The sequence below is a fragment of the Morus notabilis genome, unplaced genomic scaffold (genome assembly GCF_000414095.1).
Source record: "Morus notabilis unplaced genomic scaffold, ASM41409v2 Scaffold61, whole genome shotgun sequence".
NCBI lineage: Eukaryota > Viridiplantae > Streptophyta > Magnoliopsida > Rosales > Moraceae > Morus > Morus notabilis.
Genome location: NW_010362732.1, coordinates 207337 through 224230, shown reverse-complemented (window position 1 = coordinate 224230; position 16894 = coordinate 207337). Strand labels below are relative to the sequence as shown.

The 16894-nt window shown below is 42.9% G+C and overlaps 3 protein-coding genes across 3 annotated transcripts; all 3 read right to left on the bottom strand.

Annotated features, from left to right (window-relative positions):
* Positions 1-1247: 1247 nt before the first annotated feature.
* Positions 1248-4094, bottom strand: LOC112092438. Its single transcript, XM_024168602.1, has 2 exons — positions 2870-4094; positions 1248-2809 (listed from the first exon to the last, which is right to left on the bottom strand). Exons 1-2 carry the CDS (start codon positions 4092-4094, stop codon positions 1248-1250), a joined length of 2787 nt encoding a protein of 928 aa, XP_024024370.1.
* Positions 4095-8090: 3996 nt separating this feature from the next.
* On the bottom strand, positions 8091-11325 carry LOC21396388 (phospholipase D Z). The gene is made up of 7 exons (XM_010102724.2): positions 11041-11325; positions 10712-10916; positions 10387-10588; positions 9696-9889; positions 9284-9437; positions 8879-9043; positions 8091-8654 (listed from the first exon to the last, which is right to left on the bottom strand). Exons 1-7 carry the CDS (start codon positions 11207-11209, stop codon positions 8196-8198), a joined length of 1548 nt encoding a protein of 515 aa, XP_010101026.1. The 5' UTR covers positions 11210-11325; the 3' UTR covers positions 8091-8195.
* A 443-nt stretch (positions 11326-11768) lies between these two features.
* LOC21396387 (BTB/POZ domain-containing protein NPY1) lies at positions 11769-16894 on the bottom strand. The gene is made up of 4 exons (XM_010102723.2): positions 15849-16894; positions 14872-14941; positions 13115-14296; positions 11769-13024 (listed from the first exon to the last, which is right to left on the bottom strand). Exons 1-4 carry the CDS (start codon positions 15908-15910, stop codon positions 12473-12475), a joined length of 1866 nt encoding a protein of 621 aa, XP_010101025.1. The 5' UTR covers positions 15911-16894; the 3' UTR covers positions 11769-12472.

Here is a 16894-nt window from a genome sequence, read left to right as displayed (position 1 = left end):
GCTACCTACTTCATCATGTCTCCAAAATACAAGGAATAGGATTCAGGATCTCAGAATCCGTACCGAGTAAATCAAAAGACACAAATCCATAAATAGGAGTTTGTTAAGAACTCAGGATTAAGATCATTCTATATATGACCATCGGTAGACTCAATTAGAATTTCTATACTTAACGGAAATTATTAGAAATTCATATTTGTCTGTGTCCTTGTTCCACATAATCTCATTATGCGAAATACACTCATTCAATATCTCACCATATTAACAGTGCGGATAACACCGTTCCATTCTAAATGGGAATGACATGTATTAATAATGTTTTAATTAAAGATTCTGAACTTTAATTAAATTCATTATGAACATTGCTTTTTGATTATTATCCTTAAACATTATCCTCTCATATATAACACTTATATACAATGTTTAAGGTTACATAAATAATCATGGAATTTTCATTGATATTCATAAAATATTCATAAATATATGCACATAAAATAATGAATAAACTCTTTTATTAAATAAATAATAAATATCCTATTACATCTCATGCTTCTAGGACATCATTCCCAACATTTACCCCTTGGGGTCGTCGTCTTAGGAAATTCCTTAGAATTTCACTAAGTGTTTGTCTTTTCTCCTTGGAGGATCTGACGTCGAATTTACCCCTTGGGGTCGTCGTCTTAGGAAATTCTTTAGAATTTCACTAAGTGTTTGTCTTTTCTCCTTGGAGGATCTGACGTCGAATTTACCCCTTGGGGTCGTCGTCTTAGGAAATTCCTTAGAATTTCACTAAGTGTTGTTTTTAATTGATCCGCGGGCGGACCCCTATGCCCCCATGTCCGTTTAATATAGCCTTGGTTTCTTAGGCAGACATGTTATTAAGGGGTGACTTCATATTTTTCTGCAAATATATCAGTGTATTCAATTTATAAAGAATGCACAATTGAAATACGTAAAAATTTCACACGCTATTGGTAGTACAGCCTTAGCTGTTCGGCGTTCCATGGGTGTTGAACTCTTCTGCCGCCGAGGCTTTCCAAAATGTAGGTGCCAGGACGTAGTATTTCCTTTACGCGGTAGGGTCCTTCCCAAGTTGGGCCCAGGGGACCAGTATTTTTGGGTTTTGTGCTCTGCGTTACCCTTTTTAATACTAGGTCTCCTGGGTTGAACCTTCTCTGCCGGACTTTCTTGTTGTAGTATCGTGTCGTGCGTTGCTAATAAGCGGCGAGACGTAGTTGAGAGTCGAGTCATTTTTCTTCCAACAAATCGAGTTCTCCATTCATGCCCTCTGCGTTGTCAGCATCATTGTGGACAACTGTTCTTAGAGTAGGCGTTTCGATTTCTATGGGAAACACTGCCTCGACGCCATATGCCATGGAGAAAGGTGTCTCACCCGTTGTAGTTCGGCTGGTTGTTCTGTATGCCCATAAGACTTTGGGAAGCTCCTCGGCCCATCTCCCTTTTAGGTCGTCGAGTCTTCTTTTAAGGGTGTATTTCAATATTTTATTGACTGCCTCGACTTGCCCATTTGATTGTGGATGGATTGGCGCCGAGAAGTCTTTTCGGATGCCCAAACTGTCACAGAACCTGCGTGTTGAGGCGTTGTCGAACTGTTTCCCGTTGTTGGACACTATTGAGTGGGGAACCCCAAACCTGCACACGATGTGATCCCACATGAATTCGGTGCAGGCTGCTTCCGTGGTTATAGCTAGGGCCTTGGCCTCAGCCCACTTTGTGTAATAGTATACCGCAACGATCGCAAATTTAAACCCCCCAGGCGCAGGATGCAATGGCCCGATCAGGTCAACCCCCCATTTGACAAAGGGCCATGGGCTGAGAATGGAAGTTAGCTTTTTTGGGGGTGCTCTAGGAATCGTGGCATATCTTTGGCATTTATCGCATCGTCGGGCGTATTGAAAAGTGTCCTTTTTTAGCGTAGGCCAGTAGTATCCTTGCCTCAAAACCTTTAGAGCTAAAGATTGCCCCCCGGTATGATTGCCACAGATCCCTTCATGGATTTCTTGGAGGACCTTCTGGGCTTCGGCATCATCTAGGCACCGCTGTAGAGGTGTTGAGTAGCCTCGTCGATAGAGCAGGCCATCGTATAATAAGTACCTAGCAGCTCTATACCTGACTCGCCGGGCTTCGTCTTTATTATTCGGCAGCTGCGCGTCCATTAGGTATTGTGTGAGTGGCGTCATCCAATTTTCACCTTCTTGGACACTTAATGCCTTTGCTTGCTCCTCGATGGTCGGCCGCTCCAATTCTTCAATGGGAACGACGCCTAATGTGTCAGAATCCCTTGATGAGGCCAGCTTTGCCAGGGCGTCCGCGTTTGCATTTTCGGCTCGTGGAATCTGGAGTATTTCGTAGTTCTTGTACTTAACGAGTTCCTCCTTTACTTTTCTCAGATATGCCCCCATCTTCTCGCCGCGTGCTTGGTATTCTTCCTTTACTTGCGCGACGACTAACTGGGAGTCGCTGTAGACGCTTATCCTCTCGACCTTCAGGTGGTTAGCTAAACGTAGTCCGGCAATTAGGGCTTCATATTCTGCCTCATTGTTTGACGCCTTAAATTTAAATCGTACCGCCGAGGTAATCTTGTGGCCTTTGGGGCTGATTAACAAAACGCCGGCTCTTGATCCGTTTTCGCTCGACGCCCCATCTACGTAAAGCTTCCATTTTGTAATCTCAGTTTCTTCAGATGGGGTGGGAGTCGGCCTATGAGAGAATTCAGCCAGAAAGTCGGCGAGCGCTTGGCCCTTAATCGCGGTTCTTAGCACGTCCTTTATGTCGAACTGGCTGAGTTCTACTGACCATTTGAGGAGTCAGCCGGATGTTTCGGGCTTTTGTAGAGCCGTAGCTAAACGTAGTCCGGCAATTAGGGCTTCATATTCCGCCTCATTGTTCGACGCCTTAAATTTAAATCGTACCGCCGAGGTAATCTTGTGGCCTTCGGGGCTCATTAACAAAACGCCGGCTCCTGATCCGTTTTCGCTCGACGCCCCATCTACGTAAAGCTTCCATTTCGTAATCTCGGTTTCTTCAGATGGGGTGGGTGTCAGCCTATGAGAGAATTCAGCCAGAAAGTCGACGAGCGCTTGGCCCTTAATCGCGGTTCTTGGCACGTACTTTATGTCAAACTGGCTGAGTTCTACTGACCATTTGAGGAGTCGGCTGGATGTTTCGGGCCTTTGTAGTGCATGTCTCAGCGGGTGGTTTGTGAGAACTCGTATTGTGTGGGATTGGAAGTAGTGCCGAAGCTTCCTTGAAGCTACCATCAGGGTGAGGGCTAGACGCTCCATTTCGCTGTATCTTGACTCGGCGTCGAGGAGCCTTTTGCTCACATAATAGATCGGCAATTGCACATTTTCTTCTTCTCTTAACAATACGGAGCTCACAGCGTGTTGGGACATGGAGAGGTATAGGCTAAGCTCCTCGCCGACGTTTGGCTTTGATAAAATTGGGGGTTTGCCCAAATGCTCTTTCAATTTTTGGAAGGCCTCCTCACATTGTGGTGTCCACTCAAAGTGCTTGCTTCCTTTCAAAGCGTCGAAGAAAGGGATGCATTTGTCAGTGGCTTTTGATATGAACCTATTTAGGGCGGCGACACAACCCGTCAACCTTTGCACCTCTTTCGGCTTTGTTGGTGACCGCATGTCTTGTAGGGCTTTGATTTTCTCGGGGTTGGCCTCAATCCCACGGTTACTAACCATAAAACTGAGGAACTTCCCCGACCCAACTCCGAAGGCACATTTCTGGGGATTAAGTTTCATGTGATATTTTCTTAATATACTAAACATTTCTCCCAGATGATCGACATGATGGCTGGTCCTGGTACTTTTTACGAGCATGTCATCGACGTAGACCTCCATCGTTTTTCCGAGCTGTTGAGCGAACATCTTATTCACAAGCCTTTGGTAGGTAGCCCCTGCATTTTTTAGGCCGAAAGGCATCACCTTGTAGCAGTAGAGACCCCTATCGGTTATGAAGGATGTGTGCTCATCGTCGGCTGGATACATGGGGATCTGGTTGTATCCGGAATAAGCATCCATGAAGCTCAGCATCTCATGTCCTGCTGTGGCGTCGACCATTTGGTCTATCCGAGGGAGCGAAAAGCCATCCTTTGGGCAGGCTTTGTTGAGATCGCTGAAATCGATGCAGGTCCTCTAGCTTCTGTTGGGTTTGACCACTAGAACGGGGTTTGATACCCAATGCAGGTAATGGGCCTCCCTTATGAACCCGTTTTCAATCAGTTTGTCGACTTCCTCTTTCAGCGCTTCGTACCTCTCTAGGTTCATCGATCGATGTTTCTGGCACTTGGGGGGAAATGAGGGGTCGACGTTTAAGGAGTGACATATTACATCGGCGTCGATCCCTTCCATGTCGGAATGATTCCACGCGAAGACATCTAAGTTCTTTTTGAGGAAGTTTTCGATCTCGACTTTATGTGGCGGAGCTAAGCCTGATCCTACTTTTAACACTTTGGTGGGCTTGTTTTCATCGACCTGGATTTCCTCCAACTGCTCGACGGGCTGAGACCATGTGATCTCTTCCTGGATCCTGGGATCAAGGTCCTCGACGGGGGCCTGGAGAACCATTCTAGCTTCCTGTCTTCCTGGCTGGTCGTATCCGCGCAGGGCGTCAGAATACGCGACCCTAGCCTCGTACTGGTTGCTCTTTATTTCCCCTACGCCGTTTGGGGTGGAGAATTTGACCTTCTGGTGGTAGACGGAGGTTATCGCCCTTAATGTCTGGAGGGTTGGTCTCTCGATTACTGCGTTGTATTGAGAGCCTCCTTTGATGACCACAAAGTTGGCCATCGTTGTCGCCTGTCGGGGTTTTTCTCCCGTGGTTATAGGTAGCCGGATAGTTCTTTGAGGGATGACGGAGTCTCCAGTGAACCCGTATAGTGGCCTGGAGGTCCTTTCCAACTGCCCCTCGTGGATCCCCATTTTTTCCAAGCAGTCAGAATATAGGAGGTCCACCGAGCTCCCATTATCCACCAAGATCCGACACACGGTGTGGTTCCCGATCATGGCTTCCACCACCAGCGCGTCGTTGTGGGGGAAATGAACTCCGCTGGCGTCATCCTCGTTGAAGGCCACGTCAGTGTGGCTGTGCCTTGGGGTTTTTACGGCGGAGACGCTCCAGAACCGTTCCTGGTAAACCCCCTTGGCCTCGTGGGCGTAGTCCTTCTGCGACCTCCGCGTGTCTCCTCCTATGTAGGGGCCGCCGAGGACCGTTCGTATGACGCCGACAGGTTCCCGATCTTCTAGGCGATGGTTCTCCTCTCGGCGTCGGCCGTCATTTTGCCCGCCATGGCCGTCGTTGTGGGGTCTCCGTTCGGCCCTGAATTCCTGCAGCCTTCCCTCGTGGATTATTCTTTCGATTTCATCCCTGAGGTCCGTGCAATCATTGGTGTGGTGGCCGACATCGCCATGGAACCTATAGAATTTCTTCGGGTTCCTTCGGCTGGGATCCGACTTCATTGGTTCTGGTCGGCGCAGCAAGTTTCTGCGGCCGACCTGGTTGTAGATCTCCTCGACGCCTACCGTCAGTTCATGGTAGATGTCATATTTTTGGAACAGCCGAGGCCTGCGGGCATCCTCATGCCTTGGCTTCTTGGCCTCTGGTGCTCCTTGCGTCAGGGTTGGTTGCTTGTCTCCGCTTCCCCCTCCTCGACGCTTCTTCCCGTCCTGCTTTGATGGTGCCGACCCCTGCTCGGCCCCTTTACCCTTATTGGACCTATGATCGGGGTCATTGGCATCCGCTTCTTCAGCATTGATGTATCCTTGTGCTCGTGCAAGGAACTCCTTGTAGCCGGACGGGGGTTTTCAATTCAGTTCCTTTTTTAAGGGAGTTATTTTCTTCATGCTGGATAACGCCCCCATCAAGACTTCTCTGTCCGTTATATCCATTGTAGCGGTGATAGCCTCGCCGTACCTGGCAAGCCACTCTCTTAACGTTTCATTTGGCTTTTGGTATATCGTCGTTAAATTCTGCTTCGGGGGTACGTATTTTTTAACCCCTATGAACTGGAGGGAGAATGCTTCTTTTAGCTCATCCCAGCTTGAGATAGAGTTTGGCTTCAGCGTCCGGAACCATCTTCGGGCAGAGTCTGTTAGGTGGTTCCGAAAGGCTCGGCACATGATCTCCTCGGCGTATCCGTGCAAAAGCATGTGCCTTGTGTACATTTCCAGATGGTCGTCGGGATCTCCTCGCCCGTCGTATGGTGGGATCGACGGCGACCTGTATTTGTCGGGGAGAGGAGGCGCCATTATTTCTGCGGTGAACGGATGGTCATGCGTGCGACTGGGCATAATGTCGACGTTTACCACCTCGGCCACCCATCCAATGTTCTTTTTCAGACCTGCCACGTCCCCCGTCAGCTTTCTTTCCAAGCTGGCCATGCGTTCCATGAGGGTTTGCACTTCCTCTGTTGAAACGACCGAGCCAGCAGCTCTCGGTGCTTTCGCCCTTTGAGCGATAGGTCCGCCCTTGGCCTGGCCGCCCGCCTGTACCGACCCTGAGTCTCCTGGCTAGTTTCCTCCGGGATTTTGGGGCAGCTCCTCAACAGCTCGGAGTCCGGCGGCTCTTAATCGGCTGCCGGAGGAATGGGAAGGTCGAGGCCTAGGAGGGCCCTGGCGGTTCTCGCTTTCCCCGATTCCTTCTTAGATATGTGGGTGGTTATCGTGATTCAGATTTTCCACCACGGCAGGTCCGTGCGGCCTCGGGGCATCTTCTAGTGGCGGTATGGAGTTCCTTCCATCTAAGCGCTCAACCACGGTCACCAGCCCACGTACCAACTCGGTCAGAGTGGTTATTTGAGCTTGCATATGCATCGGATCCGACTGTGGCGCGTCTGGAGGTGGGACTCCATTTCCTTCTAGGCGCAAATCTTCTCCCATCCCGCTCTTCTCTGGGTGGATGGTGGCTTGTAACTATATTTTCGGGGGTCGAGCGCTTTCGCTCCCCAGTGTAGTCGCCAATTGTTGACGGTTGTTTTTCGTCAACAAAAAACCAGCCGTGTTACCTTGAGGTTTCCCTTCGGGTTACCGACCTATGTGTTTAGTGAAAGAGTAGATACTTGCTGAATGTGAGTATTTGTTTGTTAAATGAGCTGTATGTAAACAAACAAAAGGAATTTTATAGTGGTTCACTCTGTAAAATTAGAGTTACATCCACTGTAAGTTTTGTATTTCTTTTGAGAGGGCCACAATTTACAAGTTATCACTCTCCCTTTTCCTCTTGTGCTTTTATTCTCTGGCCCCTCTCTCGGTGGGGGTCTTCATACTCTTATATTGGGCTTCCTTCACCTAGTGGTTTTCTTTGATCGGTGGAAACACTCAAGTGTTCTACCTTGGTAGGCCCAGATGTAGCCCACTAATCAGCACTGTTCACTCAGCCAATTAGTCTTCTATTACGGCTCTGTGATTCTCCGTAATGCTTTTCTGTCCCCTGTGGGGCGGTTTGAGAATTTGTAATTAATGCTGACAGACGTCTTCCACTTATGCACGCAACCCGTCATGTCTCAAAGGAACGTTCCCCTCGTCGCCAGCGCCATTTAGCCCCAGTCGTCCTCTCCGGCGGTCCTTTCTGTAGCCAAGGAATATCCATACCTTAATTCAAGCGGCACTATCCGTCGGCGCCACAAGGGGTCGTCGTCCTAATCCGGACTTTAATTATGGGCTTTGCAACTAATTAGGAACAAAATGTAGGCGCCGAGGGTTGTGTGCTTGGCGGAGAGCAGTTATGGCCACGTGTCGTGGTGTCGTTGATCCAGATGTCCATCACATTTTCCTACACAACAATTTTCATTTTTTGTTTTTCAAGAAATGCTGCCAAACGGCTTTCTCAGAGCATTTTCAGTTTTTGGATCTTGAAAAATGTGAAAAACGGAATCAAACAGGCCCATTATTTAGTTAAAAAACATATTTTTTTCAAAGTTGCTCCAATAATAATTCTCCCATTAATTTCCCATACTAGCCGTTGCTTAATGACATAAAAGTACTGCCTTTAGTTTTGTCACAGTAATTTTGTTGAATGCAAAGAAAGATCCTCTAGAAAACTAAAATGTAACACGAAATTTCTCTTATCCCCAAAAAAAAAAAAAAAAATGTTCATTCAAAGAGCATATTATTCAGCTAAATTATTTACATATATTATTGCTTGTAAACTCAAATAATATTAAATCAGCTTGTACAGGAACGACCTTCCTCAAACTTTTCAACAGGCACGGCATATGGGGAATTCCAGTCAGCCTCAAAAACTTCTTGAAGTTGATAAACAATGGCAGGATTGTAAGTACCAAAACTCACACCTGCTGTTGTGTAGAAGTAATCCCACACAAGATTGCTCGTCCCAATGTGGGCTCGGACATCGCTAACCGCATACTTTCCATGGTTGACCCTGGTATAAGCAGGGTAAGAATTTCCAGTCTTCTTTTTGTGGCTAATGGCGGGTCCCGTCGAGTTGAAACCTGGGACAACGTAGTATCTGATCTCCACTTTTCCAGAACACTTGTTGTACTTGGAAGAAGAGCAGAGAACGTTGGAGTAGAGGAGAGACTTTAGGTACTGATCTGTGTTGTCTATGGAATGTGCCCAGTATGCTACCAATATCTTCACTTTCGCATGCTTTCCGAACACAACCTGTTATTTATACGACTGAATTATAAGATCACGAAAGTAGAGAAAGATTGTTTTCGTAAGAGTAGTGCTATGGGCTCCCAACTTTTTTATACTAATTTACATGGCAGTGAGTTTTCATCTTTTCACCGGCAATTTTTTAAGCACGTAACAATAAAAAATCGAGATTCTTAGCCTTATTCTTTTCACGATGGTCGATGAAATAGTTGATGGGAATGGAATTTGACCTCTGATACTGCAGAAGAAAGGGATGACCAGTAAACTGTTTGCTTCGGGAATTCGGACTGACCAAGCCAGTCCATGGTACTTATCCTCAAAGTCTCTTTGCTCCCAACAGATCTAATAGTGTCCAACCATCCCTGTTCATCAGTCTGGTACCTGCCAAATGATAGCTGCTAACCACAAATGGCGTCAATATATGTGCAGAAAGAGTTAAAATTCAGAAAACGCTAAATATATACATGTCAATTTTTAGTACTATAGCTGTGACACACACATTTTTGCCCATATGAGTATAGTGGTCAATATTATGGGATTATCTGTCCTCTTTGTACGTAACAACATAATAGCTTCTCAACATGAAAAAACATAACAAATCAAAACTTTATACATTTTTGCTCTGTTGTATTTACCTCTGGAGGAGCAAAAGATAGATAGCTTGGCTGAGGCTGCGAAGTTGAATAGTTGCGTCCGGGAGTCTGAATTAGTAATTTGAACATGACAGGGTCATATAATATAGGATATCCAACTACATGGGGAATTTCCACAACTGGAGGAAAAGGTGTCCTGCAGTAGAATTTCACTAAACAGTTATCTAATTTACATGAATGACAAATCTATTCCGGTTTTAGTAAAACATACATATTTCACTTGGCTTCTTAGAAAACTTAAAACTAGACAACGAAGTTTTCAAGTGCGTTATCTAAACATGGAAATTTTAAAACGCTCCTTTTACCATCCCAAGTCATGAAAAGCTGATCTAGTAAGTATCTAGCATAAACTTCTAAACTCGGACTTGGTCTTTATTCAGAGTTTTGAACGCACCTACACCTCAGGTCAGTCTCAATGAAATGTGACCAACAAGGAACTTGTCTATCAACCTGCCACTGTTGATCTGATATCGTTCGAGTGAGGGCTGAAGAGTTGAGAGACGCAAGCGTCCATAGGTTGTCAAAGTACACCTTGACCTTTTTCGCTATTTTTGAACAACCAACAAGATAAATTCCAAGCTCTTTCACCTGTCACCATCATCCAACTATAAAGTTAATGTTTACAAGTTTTAACTAATATCCAACGTGTTGCAATAGAGTATGACTTAAGCATAGAAAGCAAACAGGATACACAGTAGAAGGAAGTTTCCTAGAGATTGAGTAACGTATATGCTTTCTCGTCCTGCTTGAGCAACAAATGGCCAAACTTAGACAACGAACAAGTAAATAATTTTATTCACACAAGGACTTGCTGTCCTAATGTCCCTAAACATCAAAATAAACGGTGAATCTATCAAATGTGGTACATATTTAACATTATTTCCGTCCAAAGATACACGTGATATGAATTCTGGATTCTGAATTCCTCTACCAGTCCGCGGATTCTCAAATACTCCAGGCCCCAATCTCCGAAGTTATCGACATTTTTTTTTTTTCCGAACAAAATTGTTCAAACGAAAATAAGAGGTCTTGCCTCTTGTAATCCATGAAGAAATAAGAAATAAAGATTACCCCAATGAATGTACCTGAGTAAGAGATTTCCAGTCATTGTTTGCGGATCCAATATACACATTTCGATGATCCGAAATCCATACTTTGGCGTGAACTATGCCTGATCCCCACCATTGATCAAGCAACAAAGTCACGTTCTTTACATTTGGCCTTCCTGAAGCGAGGTCGGATGGTTCTTTGCTAAAATCAGGATACACTCCTGAGTGTGACAGTAACCTACAACGAACTCACCAATGATTTTTTTTTTTTTAAGAAAAAAACATTACTTCAAATTTCTATTTAAATAGTTCAATTTTCAAGTTTCCTATTTAATTAGTTGAATCTCAAATTAAACAAAACCTGATAGTAACATTGTGATCAGCGGCTTTCTCTAGGGCTTTATAAACACGAGCGCCATCGTTAGCTCCGAATCTCTGCATATCCTTCTTGGAGTATCCGTAATCGCCAGAACGAAGATCTTTTGGCGTCGCCACTAATTGCCAGTACTGTGCGATTATGTCCAGACGATGAGAAGAATTCCCGGCCAACCATCGGAACACATCGGCTGTGCACAATAAAACAGCAAAAAAGTTTAAATTGGTGAAGGAACAAGGGTTTTCTTCGGTTTCAGTTTTTTTTTTTTTTTTCTCGGAAGCCAAACAGGGGAAAAGAGAAGGGAGTGGGATTACCGGTGGAGAGGACGCCGGGGACCTGACGGAGGTGGGGCATGTCGGTGGGGATTGATTGGACGAGCCAAGCTTTGCATTTCGGAGAAGATTCGGAGAGAGTTGAGGGAGAAAGATTGGATAAGAGAAAGATGATAATAGCAATGCTGGTTCTACTGTGACAAGCTCTCATCTTGTGTTCTCTCTTCTCTTCTTAGTTCGTGTGCATAAGCCGGTCCTCAACTATATTCCACTGATGAGAGAGATAAAGTCAAAGGAGGGGATAAGGGAGATTCGGGAAAATGTACAGGCCGCAGATTCTTGGGGCGTTTAAACGTAAAACGTTCATAATTCCCGCTATTACATATAACAAAAATGACTCCTCAGCCCTCTTTTTCAAAATAGTAAATAGCTCATTTATAAAATTAAATTAAAAAAAAAAAAGCATCTTTTACCATTGATAAAAAATCTTATTTACATAAAAAAAATATATTTTTATCAGTCATAAAAAAGTTTACATCAAATTTTTTTTTACCAGTTATAAATGAATCAATAACACAGTAAAGTTTACTTTAAATAATTTTAAAATCTGTTAGTTATTTAATTTAATTTTAAAAATTAGTTATTTATCACATTATTTAAAAAATACAACTCAAAATAATACTAACATTTGTGTCACAAAGTGGCAAAAAAAAAAAATAATATGCCTTTTATTATAATAAGCGGCACAAATTTATATTTTGAGTGGTATACATGCAAAAACAAAAAGAATGATTGTACTGGTAATTTATTCGGATATAATTGATACATTTGGACCTCTAAAGACCAAAATGCTCATTTTTTTTCTTTTATATTTTGGAGTGAAATAGGTGCTGTAACCCATCTATGTCAATTTCACTCATACAACTTACAAGTAGTGCAATTTATTTTTCCCCTTACAAACACAAGACAGTTGCTTAATTTTTACTTCTTTTTTTTTTCTCCAGCCATCTATTATCTCCTAACCTCCACCAAATCCATTACCAAATTACCAAAAAGAGAGTTAGTGTCACTGAAATTGATTACCCCCAGAACCAAAAGCGGCGGATCTTGTAGCCAAAGAGCCCAGTGTGCATATCAGTATCAGAGTCGCAGTTAGAAACAATGTACTCATCTTCAGTTCTCTGCTACAATGAACTAGCTGGTAGATAAATAATGAAATACAGAAGATAATAATATTACAATTGGACAGACAGACTGATGAGGTTAGACAAGCCACACCAAAATGAACTGATTCAATATTTACCATGTAAAGCCCTCCTATATAGCAGCAATTTTGTAGATAGAAAAGTGAATTCACCATTAGCTAAACAACAAAATCCCACCACTTTTTTTTTTTTTTCTTTTCTACACTTGGCTTATCATTTTTCCTTGGCCAGTTCTCTTCTTATTAGAACCCCAAAATACCCCCACTTTTCTACGAGATGGAATGCCTCCTCTGTCTTGAAGATGAACCAGAGGACTTTGTATCCCCTGGAGCCAAAGAGGTTGGACTCTGAGAACTCACAGAGGTCTCAGAGCTCCTATTCTCACCATGTCCCTTGCCAACAGCCCATAGTTTGTCGAATATTCGTCTTGACCGAGAAGGCAATAGTTGCACACCACTCCTGCTGTTTTTGCTGCTCTTCTTGGCCAGTTTTCCATTCCTGTGGACCTCCTCATTTAGCTTCATCCGGCTCATCGCATTCTTGAGGGAGTTGCATTTTTCTGCTGCAGCTACAGGCTTCTGACATTCTTCTTCGGACTGTGTATTCAGTGTAGAGGAACGGGAGGCATCATGGGGGTGATGATTGTTAGCAGGTCGTGCGGCAGAAGCCCTGACCTGCTCAAAGAAGAGAACTTGCACCACCACTCGAAGTGGAAGCCGGTCATTTTGGGCAGCGTGCATTGACGCGTTTATTGTCAACTTCTTAACATCCATTAGTCCGCAGATTTTCTTCCTGTCAGCTTTTGTCAAGATTGGGTGCTCCTGAAACAGTAAGCAATGAATATTTGACATGACTAATGCCTTAAAGTACAGTTGATGATGAAAGAAGGAAAGAAATAAAGAAATGAATACCTTCAAGTAAATGTCAATGGCTTTGTATAATCCGTCGTGAATAGGCCTTGCTGATTCAGGAATCGACTTTGACAAGTCTACAAAACTGGAGAGGGTAAGATTTGGGTCCCGTGCTATTTCTGCAAGATACCCATCAATCAGTCTACCAACATTCAATAAGGAACCGCTCCCTAAGATAAAATCATCACTGCCCTTCTCATTCTTCTCAAGGGCATCCAAACCCCGACTGCGCTTTTTTTCGTGCATTGTGAATTGGTTGACAATGGTTTGAACCAACTCAACATCATACGTGGTAATCTGGGGAGACCTTGCTGGGATCAATAAATCGTTAACGCAAGCTTCATGCAACTTTAAGCCAATCCTACTAATCAAATCTTCCCTCAACATCTCGTCTGCTCCGACCAAAATAGCAACTTTTAATAGTTTCAGCAAGAAACTACATGAACAACCCATACATTTGTCGGATGGTAATAAGCAAATTATTGTTTCTACAAGAGATTTGTTCCTCCTGGAATGAGCCTCAGAAACTAATGCATCAATGGAATCTGGCAGCCATCTTACTGCATATGTTTTCAGTGCCTCCCCAATGACAGCACCATTCATTCTACCCTTAGACTTCACGGCAATCATGACTCTTTTGTAGAGATCAATATCCAGTTCACATATGTCCTCAACCCACCAATCCATTGGAACGGATTCTGTTTTTTCTCTAAACTTCATACCGTCTTCCACAATCCTGTCGGGCTCTGCTAATTTCCGGTTAAACGTGTAGGACCAGGTGATGTTAGCCGGTTCCCAAGATGTTTTGGACGCTATGGAATCAATGCATCTTCCCACAATCTTCAGATCCTCTGACCACGGTAAAAGGGATTTTGTGGTTTGCAGAACAATAATGGAATCTTTCCAGCTACGTAAGATGCTTGAGTTGAGAAACACCTCGATTTTGAATATCAAGTTACCTCGATCAATGTCCTCAGTCATCTCTAGACACTCAGCTGCGCATCGAGCAGCCACGACATTATAAGCATTGAGGGTAACAGTCATGCCATAACAAAATTTTGCACAAATTTCAAATGCTTTTGGTCCACCAGGGAAATCAGCCATATGAATTTCTTCATAATTCTCTTCACTGGCTTTCAACACTAGTTTTTGCAACCGACTGCTCTTGGACAAGAGAGGGAACTGTAACAACATAATTATGACGATGCAAGTGAGATCAAAGAAAGTTAATTGCCTAAGAAACCCTGAAAGGTCCATATTATTATAGTTGATTCTCGATTGTACCATCAACTTCAAACAAAATACTAATAACAGAGTCTGTTTTTTAAACAAAGACCACAATAAACTTTAATAGGCGTTTTTCCAATGTTCTCATATCGATTCAAAAGCTGTTAAAACCTATTCCATGCCATGCACTAACGTTCAGAGAGACGGTAATGATTTCTATAATTCAAGGAGGAAGAAAGAGGAAAGGAGCCATCGAGCTAGATATAAATCATTGAATATCAAGTTTGAACTTCCAACTAAAATACAACGTTAACTTGGCTAAGTGACAAACATAAATCACTTTCCCAACAAGTGATATGGAAAATCACAATATCCTGAAAATTTCGACAAATGGGTCATGGGTGCATCAAACTAATGTTCACAGCTCATCTTTGCATATAAATGGAAAAAAGAATCAAACATCAGCATTAGAAAATCAATATTCTCTCACTTAAGGCATGCAAGATAGCAAGATAGCAAGATAAACGTACCTTGTGAAGGTGAAACTTGACTTCACCAACATTTATGGTGACATCTGTTGCCAAATCAGATGAAACGTACCTGCATGAATATAATGAAACATTCCTAACGTTAAATAAAGTAGGGGTCAATCAATGTAACAGAAAACAGAACTTGGCTGTATTACAACACTATATGTGAACTCATATAAAAACAAATTTCAGTGACACAAAAACTGAAATACTAGTAACGGTTCAAAACCTACGAGCCTAAGCAGAGGTTTCTCATTAACATTTACTTTACGTTACAAGGCGCAAAAAAAAATACCACATATGATTGATGGAACCAATGTCATTGTTTAACAAAGAATGTCCCCACCGTGAATGATTAAACACCGTGGGTACACCATATGACTTTACCATATTTGGACCACAAAGCTCATTAAATATTGACAATTTTAAAGGCTGGACCACATCCTGAGAGACCCTAGAAAACCCCCTTTATCCACCCCCTCGGAATAATTATTGTAATAAGTAACAATCTCTACATAAATAACAAAAATGGAAAAGACCCATGTCCATGTGCTTTTCTTCTCTTTTCTTGATTTCTTTTTCCTTAATATTAATTATCAAAGGTTACGTTTTTAATCTTTTACATCTCAATCTACTTCAGTACAGATCACCTTCCTAATAATTGTTTCGCTTTAACCAGCTGAAAGTTTTTCACTTATCTAAGTTTATACAAAAAGTTCAAATGCAAAGGAGAGATGACAAAGTAAATAATTTAAAATAATACCTAAGAAAAACGAATGAATCCATAGACCCGAAAGACGAAAACAGATCAAAACAGAAGGAAAGAAAGAAGAATTAACGAATGAATCAGAAGAAAAAAAGATGCTTGTTTCACTAGAAAGTAAAGAAAAGAAGATTGAGTCGAAAGGCAAGAAACAAAATAGTTAAAGAAAAGAAGATTGAGTCGAAAGGCAAGAAACAAAAAATAGTTGCTTTACCTGACAGATTTTCCGTCAGCTTGGAAAGCATCAGGTTTGGACCCCAACTTCATGAACTTCATTTTTTATACCTCTGAGAAGAACACAAGAAATTACAGAAGAAGAAACCTTCAGACAGGTACTACAGAGAGCAAACGTTTTTTTTTTTCCTTTTTTTTTTTGGCTCTGAAACCGCAGCGAGTACCGGCGTTTTCGCCCCCAAAACGGCGGGATTCAGCGGCTTCTTCGTCTCTTGCTCTGTCCCCTTAAACCTCAACCAGACAGAGAGAAACCAAAAACCGAGACCATAAATGGCGATTCTTCAATGAGGCTCTGCAAATCCCGCTCTCAAAAAACACGCAACCACCGGACCATCACAGTAGTGAACATTGATGAATTCTGGACTCCAGACAATCCCTGCCTTTGCTTGCCTGCTTGCTTTGCCCTTATATCGCCGTCTCGATATTCACGTTCTTCGCATCAATTTCGAGCCTTTATGATAACATTGATGACGCTCTTTTAGCCAGCCAAATCATCATTCACTCCCCCACCCTCTTAGCCCGGGAAAATTATTAAAAAATGAAAACGAAAACTTTTTTTACAATTTTAGAGAGAGAAAATGATGAAGAGAGAAAGAAATGGACATACTGTTTGGAGAGATAGAAAATTGGCGTCAAAGAGGGAGGGAGGGAGGGAGAGTAAATGCAATTCAAGTCTTCTGTTTCTCTCTCTCGTTTTTTTCTCTCTCTAAAAAGCTCATCATAAATTCTCGCCGCCTTTGCTTTAAATCACCCTGATCCGCTGGAGATCTTTCTTTTTTCTTTTTTTTTTCTTTTTTTTTTCTTTTTTTAAATAAATAAATTTTCTTTCTTGTTTTCTCTCGTAGCGCAAATCTCAATGAGCGACTCTCCTTCCTTGCTCTCTCTGATCGGTGTGGCTCTGACGCAGCTGTCCCCTTCTCGTCTGAGAAATTTTCCAGCAAAAGAAAGAGAGAGAAAGTGAGGGAAAGTAGGAGAGAGAAAGTGATTGTGTGTGTTTGGGTTTAAAGTGTGACTCTGTTCGTGTGT